We start from the raw sequence: 10632 nt of genomic DNA, 5'->3' as shown, positions 1-10632 counted from the left end.
CAATCTTTCGCAAGATTGAAGTTGAGTCCTACTTTAGTGTGTTGCATTGCTATTGCTTTGCTGGCTGGAAGATGTGTAGGCCATACTTTAACAGTGTAAGTTAGTCTGGAAGGCTCAGACGGATTGCTCTTCTCTTCCTGTTTAAGATACTCTTGTGTATGACAAGGTTTAAGGTGCTATCCTAAAGGCATATGGGTTAGGGCCTGAGGCCTATGACAGTGTTTCTTTCATGGGCTCTAGAAAGCACCTGGCCAGACCTTTGTCGACTTTGCAATGGAGAAAAGAAACCTTCTAAAGAAAAAGGTGTAAGGATATTAAAGAAGAAGACATGGCAGCAGTGTGTGAGCTAGAGGAATTTAAAAACTGTCGGCCCAAACATACTGTTTAGCAGAATGTCACCACCCTACAGCAGGCTGCCACGATGGGTTTATGCTAACCAGGGGCCCCTGGCCAACTTGTGGCCCCACGCAAAGTTATATGATGAGGCCCTCTGTGTCTCGAGCGGGGGGGGGAGGGCGCGCGTACACTGTAGGTGCGCCGCATTTGCGCTTCAGTTGAGGCTCCCTCAGCAAAATGAAGCACCCTCCGCAAAATGAAGCACCCTCCGCGAGGTGAGGCCCATCGCAGTCTGTGTGATCGGTCTGTAGGGAGGGGCGGCCCTGATGCTAACGCACAGTAGTGTTTTTGCTCATCATCTTTCGTACCAGAAAGTAGTGATGTTACGTATTGCGCCGAGGCTTCGGAGCATGTGTTGAGTAATCCGACAGAAGTTTTTTGTGAAGCTTGTATCGAGGCTTGTGTCGTTTTGGGCCAGTGACGTTACCGATGACAAACGAAGCCTCGCTGCCCCTCAATACCACGTTACTGCTTCAGAAAGTGCTTTAGATCGGTTGAACCGAACCACAACGCTCAGGGGCCTCATTTATAAAGCCTTGCGTAGGATTCACGTGGGAAGGTTGCTTACGTAGGACAAAGCAAATAAATATGCACAGACATTTTCCGATTCATAAAACACTGCGTACCCAACCCAGTCTCACATCTAAACGTGTACTAACTACGTTGGTCCACAACTTGGGACGTAGTATTTCTACAAAAACGGCTCTGAAATTGTAGGATCCCTACGTTTTTTTTCACCATTCATTTCCAATGGCTGGCGTCTATGTCACGTTATCTTCAAATTTCTCCGCGCAGAAGAAAAAAAAACATGGCCGACCTTCGTTTTATTCTCGGTGGAAAATGCCTATTTTAAGGCAGGGTTGCCAACTCTCACGCATCTGGCGTGTGACACACGCTTTCACTCTCAATCTCACGCTCTCACGCTCCCCAAACTATTCTCACGCCAAAAACAAGATGAACCGGCGATCGTTTTTGGTTGGTTATTTACAATGTTGAGTTGACAGCTGCTCAAGCTGTCGATCCGCTCCCTCCCCGCCCCCACCACTCTTAACAACGTTAACAGACAGCAGAGCAGTGGGAGCCGGTTGGTCAATCCCCGACCCGTATTGCGCATGCGCAGATCTAAGATCCAGTAGAAATGATACAAAAGTAAAGGTCTGCTGCTTATTGTTCTACTAGACCAAAATAGAGTCAAAGAGTATATGAGAGTGAGACTGTGTTCATTAATATATTTGGACAATATATAATGGAAACAAACGTGTTTGACTTTCATTAGTGAATGAAACTGTGTACCCTTTATAGTCTGTGTCCAATATTGTGTATTTGTATATATTGTATATGCATGCTATATATATGCTAAGGTCCCGCTGCTGACACGATAGCAGTCATTTAGTGCGCATATGTGTAATTAAACCCATGATATCAAAATCTCACTCCAGCCAGGTACCCAAAGTTGGCAACCCTGTTTTAAGGTTAGTTTGGCCATTAAAATGCGTTTTGATGTCATTTGATGCGAGAAATATGAGTTGTTATTTCAGATTATGTGTGCAGTGGATGTACATGATCTTTAGTTTGCTAGTTATTACGAAGATTACTACAGGAAATTGTGTCCATTCAACGTTTTCATTGTTACCAAGGTGGTTGCTAGGGACGCTGCTATCGATATGATTTCTGTTATGTTGTGTAACTGTTTAATGGTGTTATCTTTATTGCTACCCCCTTCCCCGTCAATTTATAGTGTTGGTCCACAGCGCAAACGTATTAGTTTAACAAAATCCGCATTTAAAATTGTGGCATAGATACGTTATTTTCCCCTGTGCAATTCTCCAGCCCAGTCTCACATCTCACATCTCACATCGTCACAAACAAATACCGGAAACAGACGTAGGCAAGATCCTCAGCTCGGTGATTGGATGGTTTAGCCGCAATGCACGTTGGGAAATGGTGTTTATGCGATGTGAAATCCGAAAACATTTTTTAAAAATAATACTTTATTCCGAGTGTGCTTGCTTTTCTCTTTGAAACGGCATTGTAATAGACGGTTCGGCTGAATTACATATTATCTCCCGTAGTTCTCTATTTATAGAGCCCTGCTGAGAAGACTTTTAGACAAACAGGAATAACTGCCGCCAAAACTGAATACGTGACGTGGATCATAAATATATCAGCCATTAAACAACATCTTACATTTCTTTTCACACAATACGTCTCCTTGCAGTATCAATACTAATTTGGCTGACTTTTATATTTGATCCAATTGGTAGATAGGCTGTATTTACACCATAACGGTGCACAGCTGATATAAAGGGACACCTAGTGGTTAAAGCACGTTATTCCATTTTATAATTGTATTATTAGATATTAATAGGATCCCTATAAAGTATATTCATTACTCGTTATTCTCTAGTAATAGTTAATTAAAGACTGTATATTATGGCTATTTTGCACATCCCTTTCAAGATTTCAAGATTTTCTAAGGTTTATTGACATATCATATTATACACAACTACGGTGTAGTTATGCAATGAATGACAAACTTGGGTCGCAGGTTCCTCAACAGTGCATTACAAGACATCTATCAATATGTGTGTATACCTCCAGCAATGTTAACTATGTTGAAGCACTTATTTTAACTGATATTATACACATGTATTATACTCTTATAAGATGTATGTAGATAGTATAAGAAAATGTGCAGAATATGACAGTTTAATGGTGGAGGTATACACACTTGATAGATGTATTGTAATGCACTGTTGAGGAACCTGCGACCCAGGTTTTTCAGTCATTGCATAACTACACCGTAGTTGTGTATATGATATGTCAATAAACCTTAGAAAATCTTGAAATGTTGAAAGGGATGTGCAAAATAGCAATTATATACAGTTTTCAATTAACTATTAGTAGAGAATAACGATGAATGAATATACTTTATAGAGATCTGCAGATAAATGTTTAGTCTTCTCAAGCACCAACTATAAAATATCTCGCCTGATTGTTGGCACTTGACAATCACCTTTCCCTGAATTTTACTCAGGTGTAACTAAAGTCTGGGTTGTTTATATTTCACATCATTAATCAGAATCTGCACCACCGGAATAACCACCAAAATGAGGATTTTTGGCATCCTGACCTGTAGGTGGCAGCATACAGGAGACTTTACCAAGAGCACAGTGAAAGACCGGAAGTACTTGAGGGAATAGACGGTTGACAAATTTGCAGAAGTTTGTACGATCAGCTGTTCCTATACAGCCTACAAATTAAAATGAAGGGACTTTAATGGCCATTATTGTAACGTTTGTATTATAATTCTAGTTAGTGTTTAGACGTTTCTAAATTCAAATAATAATCCAGTGAGCCTGGTGGTGACTTTTGATATTGATAATTTATAAAATGCTCCATATGAGTTTAAAATCAATCGCTCTTTGAGGTGATAAAAATTAGAATGCTATTTTATATGGTCATTCGACGTTTTTTGTGAAAGGTTCACCGGAAGTATAAAGGATTTCACTGTTAGCACCGTTCCATCTCTTAAAATATGCCCTTGACTAACCCCACGTGAGTCAGTCTAAACCGATAGCGAATCTAGCTGGTCACAAATAAAATAGAAATTAACGTAAAACGGCTAGTTACATCTACTTATTTTATTCTAAAACACCTGACCTGAAACCCGGATAGGCTCTGCTAACATGTCACAGAACAGTAAGTTTCTGTTGTGTTTACTGCAGCGGTGTGTCGCAGTAAGAAAGTTACCGACATGCATCACAACAAGACGCAGCAGTAGCGTGTTGTCAGCCGGGTCCGGCTTCACTTCACAGCCGACATGGACATCCACAACCCGGGCAGTCTGTCCGCTGCAGCTCGCAGTGAGAACCAGCCAGTACCGCTTCTGTACCAAGGTGAGTCTCTTACACAGGGAATTAGCATTCCTGCATTCAAAGTCCTACTCTAGTCGAACTGCATCAACCCCACTCAAGTGAAATGCTAGCGTTTATACTCAGTAGCCTATGCAGAATGGTCCATTTCAGATTGATACATCCACAGCATACCTCTTCAAGTGATTGTAGTTTATCTGTTGGTTTCATATGGCTGATGATGTGCAACTGACTTTTCCATATTTTTTTCAGGCAGGACAACCGCTGGAAGATGAATACCCTCCGCTGACGCCATATCAGCCGGAACCAGAGCCAGAGAAGAAGGAGGTGTACGTCATGGAGGTCAAAGGGCTCCCCTGGGCGTGCTCAGTGCAGGACCTCCTGCAGTTTTTCTCAGGTGAGCAGAAGTCAAAAAACGACTGTCACAAACAAGGGCGTCACTTTGTTAGAAAGTGGCGGGGACACTTTTTTCAGGACCTTTATTTTGATCATAACTCTAATATCACGTATCAATACCATAAACATGGTTCTCAAGTTAAAATCCTTATTGTTCACTGTGCTATAAAATGATTACGCCTGTTGTCCTCCTTATTGTCTAACATAACAACTCAGCATACAACGAATGATAATGGTTAAAAAGTAAGGTTGTGAGAGATAGTAAATACTAATAAAGTACGTTTACCGTGTTTTAGAGTGTAGGATCCTTGACGGGGAGAAGGGGATCCATCTCACTATGGATAGTAGAGGGAGGCAGTCAGGAGAGGCCTTCATCCAGATGGAGCACGAAGACGATGTCAGAAAAGCTCTGGAGAAGGACCGACAGTACCTCGGCTCGCGATATGTGGAAGGTTCGTCTCATTGTATTCTTACAGGTCAAAAACCACATGCTGAGGGGACATTTTGACATGCTGGAGCAGGAACATGTAGCAGTCATCATGGGTGTCCAGAGGGGTTAGGGGAAATCAGAAGTGTGTATTTCAATCTTGTTATGCAAATAAGTTATTGGGCTTTTTTTATCAAGTAAGAGTTGTCCGAAATGTTTTAAACTAGAATTCATTTGAAAAATTGGCTTATTAACGCATGTAATATACAGACGGATGCTCATGTCCTGCTTGCTGGGTTTTCAGTGTATGAAGTGAGTAGAAGCCAAGCTGAACAAATCCTGAAGAAAGCCGTCCAAGGTCCATCTGATGAAGGAGTCGTGTATATCAGAGGTCTCCCCTACATCTCCACCGCGGACGACATTGTCCAATTTTTTTCAGGTGAACTTCTCTCATTTTCTGGAGATATGGCATTCCCAGGGCGCTGCACAATGGCTGCCCACTGCTCCTAGTACTAGGATGGGTTAAATGCAGAGGTCACATTTCACTGTGTGAATGTATGTGTGAATTTTTAAAGAGGGTTTCATTCTCCGAATCTATTTTCTATCTATGTGAGCAGAGCACTAGCTTAAAAAGAGGGTTTTGGGTGGGCACAAAAAGTTGGACTCAGTGTTTCCCACAGATCTGAAGCGAACAGGTACAGGAGGGGTAGTTAATCGATCGTGGATGGCGTCATGCTCGCGGACGGATACAAAAAGCTTAAACTTAAATGGGCCTGCTTTCTTTTTCTGTTAGCATTTATATTTATTGTGATTTAAATCAGACAAAATATTAGGCTAAACTATTGTATCAGTATAATAGCATAATAAGAGTTGTAAACGTTTTTATCCTGTGGTGGCTGCCTATTATTGTTTGATCCAAACATGTCTAAGAATCCCAGAGTGTTGTGAAGTCTAGTTAAGTTACATATGTGATGTGATAAAAGGAAAAAGGTTTTTATATTTCAAAGGTAGAACGATAAAGGAAAACATTATCTATATTTGAAAAAAGGTATTTTTCTTAAATGCCAAATATTTCATTCAGTGTCTTTGCGTCCCTCAGGTTTGGAAATAGTGAGGAGTGGGATCACCTTCATCCAAAACCACAAAGGGAAACCTTCTGGAGAGGCCTTAGTGCAATTTTCCTCTAAAGAAGCAGCTGAGGAAGCTCTGCAGAAAGACAGAGAGCTCATTGGAGAAAGGTAGGATGCTGCTGCGCTCATACCACCCGTAATCTGTTCACTTCCAACTGACAGCCGCTGGTGTTACTGTGCAAATACCAGAAAACTCCTTTAACCCTTGTTAAACCTCAACGTTTAAAAAGAATAGTACCTCTCAGTACAACAATGTGTTGGATAGGGTAATAAAAAAAACTGCCATAGATATAGTTAATATTAATGATATTTTTCCACCTTCACTGAGTTACATTTCTTAACTACTAAATACCAAATATTTATTTATTTTCAGAATCTAGAGCCTTTTTAATGCAAGTTTGTTTAATAAAGACACTGTTGCCCCAAACATGAGAACTGTTTCTGGCAGAAAATGGTAAGAAACTACAATTTTAGAGGTACCGCTTTAGATTGAAAAACAATGTAATAATAAAATGAAGGATTTCATGTTTTAATGGACAAGGGATCAAAAACTGTGGTTCTCAACGGAGACACTTAATACAGGAATCTGACATTGAACATCCAAAATACAGGGGAAAAGGGAGGGAGGGGAAACTCACCTCTGCCAGAATGTTTAATTAACACAGGCACAATGCTAAAAAGCAATCAACCTAGTGAGGCACAAGGGATATGCTCACCCCCTGTTGTTCGATTTGCAGATACATCGAGGTGTTTCCCAGCAGTGCTGGCAGGAACTGCTCCAGTTGGGTCGGGAAGAGTAATTCAGTCTCTCCTCAGACCAGCACTCGGTCCACAAACAGGAGGAAGGCCTCTGACTCATGGGACAGACAAGGTGAGGGCTTCTTACGGCACGGTAGCTTAAACACTAGATGCACTTAATCAGCAGCTTATTTACAATGTATTTTTCTATTACACTAACACAATTCACACAACCTAAACTGTGGTAATACTAGAGTTCCCGTTAGAATATTTTTTCGCCGGTCAACATGTCCGTTAAAGTTGAAATCTTCCGGACAAAATGTGAAAGGTGCCGGTCAAAGGTCTTGATATGATTCGATATTAAACAAACTAATTATAGTAGATTAACTATTCAAAAGTGAACAGTAATTTATAATAACACGGGAATAATAACACGGAAATAATAACACGGGAATAATAAAACGGAGCGCTCTCCCCCTCCTGACAGCCCGTCAGTATCATGCAGCTCGCGGATCAGTAATGAGTGACCCGACAGTAAAACTAAACATATCTATAACTAGTTTAGGTAGTTTGAGAGGTAATTAAAATAGCTATGTGTGATATTCTAACCTGAAGTGTGTGTTTTGTTCCGCTCACCGCTGCATGTGATTATGCAGAGCTGCGTATCGACTCGTCAGAAGCAGCTGATCTCTCTCTCCCGTCAGATTAGACTTCACTCGCGTTTATGTCCATAACGATCAGATCCAGCTAGTTCTAGCTAATGATAGGACTACCTGCTTATTAACAGACACCTAAACAATAAGTGTCGCTATGCAACCGGGTAAGGCCACAAAGTATAGCGCAGCATTATGCATTTGTTTACATGCCCACCGGAACCCCGAGGCATTACCAACAGATCAACGCACAATCAACCCACACAGGACATCTCTTTCTGCACATTAAGTGTTAGACATTAGAATTGACTATTCTTGTCTGTCACATAAATGGCGCAAGTTGTGCAACTGATGCGATTTGCGCTAAGGGGAAATTATTTTGACCGGACACTTTGACCGCTTTCTTTTAAACAGTGATTATCTCTTTAGCTGTTTTTAAGTGGTGGCTTATTAAAGATAATAAATGTATGTTGGCTTTTTTTGTGGTAAATGATTTATTTTGTATTTACTGGTGTAATCTGTTTATATATGCTCCATCAGGATCCCCTCAGGGCCACTACATCCACATGAGAGGACTTCCTCAAAACGTGTCTGCAGAAGACGTTGTTGAGGTAAAAACTAAATAACTCTGAGAAGTTGAAGATGGTGGTCTTGTTTTATTAAAGGTCAATCCTCATGTGATTTGATATTTTATGGGTATGTTTTTCTCCCGCAGTTCTTCAGTCCTCTAGTTGTGTCTAAAATCACCATTGAGTGCACTCCTGAAGGGCGGCCGAATGGAGATGCCGAAATTTACTTCAGCAACCACCAGGACGCCATGAGCGCCATGTCCAGAGACAGAAATTACATAGGTGAGAACGGAGGGACAGCTGGTGCTGGTGTAGATACTGTATGGTGTTTGTTATTTACTTTCATTTGTCAGGATGTTATAGCAAGTTTTTTTATACAGTTTTTTTTTTTAAGTCACCATGATGGAAATAATGTCCATAACTTATTATTTATCCTCGTACAATGCCTTGGTATTCTTAACAGTTCCGTATATTTTTTAATGTACGTTATCATTTTAGATAAAGCAAACAGTCAACAACATCTTCTATGTATGTTATGGTTGAAGCATCTTAAATGTGATTGGATGTGATCTTTACTACAATCCCCAGTTTTACTGGTCTGCTACAACATTATTTGTTACAATATAAAAAAATGATATAATAATCACAGTTGTGTTTGTGTCACTGCGGGTTTAACTGAACATTTGAACCTTCTTTGATTTTTAGGAGAAAGATACATGGAGTTATTCCTGAACTCTAATGACTATTTAAGGTGAGAAACACTGAATTAGGTCCACAACGTTTCAAATTCCAACTTGAAAAAAATCTGCTGCATTTCTTAATTTCTAAAAGACAGTTTATTATTTGATATTCTAATATTTAAATGTGAATTCACTTGTTTTACCTTGCTTAATCTCTGCTATACTTTTCAACTCCGGATGTGGTTTGACATATTGTACCGTCTCCTGCAGGTGAATGCCGTCCCAGATGCCAAAAAACACACATACACAGGACTATTGTATTTATGTTCAACCCTACTTGGACTTCAAACAAGAAACATTCCTTGTGTCAAAATAAAAATAAGTTTGTAACTGGAACCGTGTGAGATTCAGCTGAGTTTTTCTTCAACTCCTCCATAATGATGCATGCTAATCTGCTTTGAAGGTGTAGTGAAACCAAACCATTTCATTATTCTTGTCAATACAATTTGCAAAATTGTGGACACTTTTACTCTAAATCTGATGTTTCAATATCCCCTAAACTTATGAAGCAATTAACCAAACGGGCCTCCCCTTATAGTATAACCTATTTCACATTTGACCACCACCATTGTATTAAGCAATGAAAATAGCAGCATGATTCTTGGCATATTAGGCACCATGCGCTAGTTGATTCACCTTTAAGATAACATCCAATTATGTAATACATTTACAGAAAGTGCTTATGCTTTACAAAAACTAGCATCTAAAGTGATTTGTGTTTCGATCAGAAATAAAAAGGTTGATTTGAATGGTAAAACTAATTGCAGATACATCTTGTCAAAATTGTGTCGGTGAACCAAAGATAACTTGTTGTTAACAGTCATCCACTTTAACCTAAGAGCTTTTTATCTATTCTAAAAATTTAAATAAATCTATACAAAATAGCTCAAAGCAACAAAGAGCACCATGCACACTGATAATGTCTTGAAAAACCAAAGGACAACTCGGCTGAGGAGGCAACAGCAGACACGGTGAAGAGAGGGATAACAGTGACTGTCCTAACAAATCCGAGCTAGCTACTGGACCAGATTAACCGGCTGACCTGGGGACCCAGCAGAAAGCGAGGAGATCAACTACACCCGAGCTCCAAGCAACATTTCAAGGAACGGCTTTGAAGCTTTCGACATCGGGATATCTGATAAGTAGCCTATGTTTCATAAATGCCCTCTTTAATGGATGCTCCTTTCTGAATATCTTGGTTAAAAAGAAACATCAATAATACGGCTATTTTGAGGTAACTGAGACTATTATTTTTTCCTTGCCTTTACTATTTTTCTCCCTACCCAAAGGTTGAGACCAAATTGAATAGAAGGCTTATACCACGGGCACATGTGAGCCAAATGTTGGGTCGGTTTGCTACTCTCTGTATTCTATGGACCATTGTATCAGCTTAAGGGCTGAAGAGGGCCCCCTTCCATCTCTAAGAGGAAGAGACTTTCCCTCCACACTCCAAGGCCCAATATGTGGCCTTAAATCTGGAAGTCAGTGTCACTTATGTTTGTGGATATTATTTTGTTATACTTTTTTTGGATTTTATTAATGTTATATATATACAACAGGGGATGTGTGAAATGATTTAAATGTAGGAACTCATGGATTTAAAATAAAGGCAAATAATCACCATGCAAAGTAAAGGGTCAATTAAAGTAATTACATACAATGTGAACGGTCTGGGAAATCCAATTAAAAGGAATAAAGTAATGTCAAA

At 39.9% G+C, this 10632-nt stretch overlaps 1 protein-coding gene across 1 annotated transcript; it reads left to right on the top strand.

The window, feature by feature from the left end:
• Positions 1 to 3803: 3803 nt before the first annotated feature.
• On the top strand, positions 3804 to 9260 carry grsf1 (G-rich RNA sequence binding factor 1). The gene is made up of 10 exons (XM_034216612.1): positions 3804 to 4295; positions 4524 to 4668; positions 4964 to 5119; positions 5399 to 5533; positions 6194 to 6332; positions 6962 to 7095; positions 8156 to 8226; positions 8331 to 8466; positions 8890 to 8935; positions 9135 to 9260. The coding sequence occupies exons 1-10, from the start codon at positions 4086 to 4088 to the stop codon at positions 9136 to 9138; spliced, it is 1176 nt and encodes a 391-aa protein (XP_034072503.1). The 5' UTR covers positions 3804 to 4085; the 3' UTR covers positions 9139 to 9260.
• Positions 9261 to 10632: the final 1372 nt, after the last annotated feature.

Source organism: Gymnodraco acuticeps, unplaced genomic scaffold (assembly GCF_902827175.1).
Source record: "Gymnodraco acuticeps unplaced genomic scaffold, fGymAcu1.1, whole genome shotgun sequence".
Lineage (NCBI taxonomy): Eukaryota > Metazoa > Chordata > Actinopteri > Perciformes > Bathydraconidae > Gymnodraco > Gymnodraco acuticeps.
Note: the sequence above shows the minus strand (reverse complement) of the source record. Positions and strands in the feature narration are given on the sequence as shown.

Excerpts from the sequence above, each read along its gene's own strand:
- grsf1 (XM_034216612.1), top strand. The coding sequence starts at position 4,086 with ATGTCACAGAACAGTAAGTTTCTGTTGTGTTTACTGCAGCGGTGTGTC. Across the intron at positions 6,333-6,961 it reads AGAGAGCTCATTGGAGAAAG|ATACATCGAGGTGTTTCCCA; the intron begins GTAGGATGCTGC and ends TTCGATTTGCAG. Across the intron at positions 7,096-8,155 it reads TGACTCATGGGACAGACAAG|GATCCCCTCAGGGCCACTAC; the intron begins GTGAGGGCTTCT and ends ATGCTCCATCAG.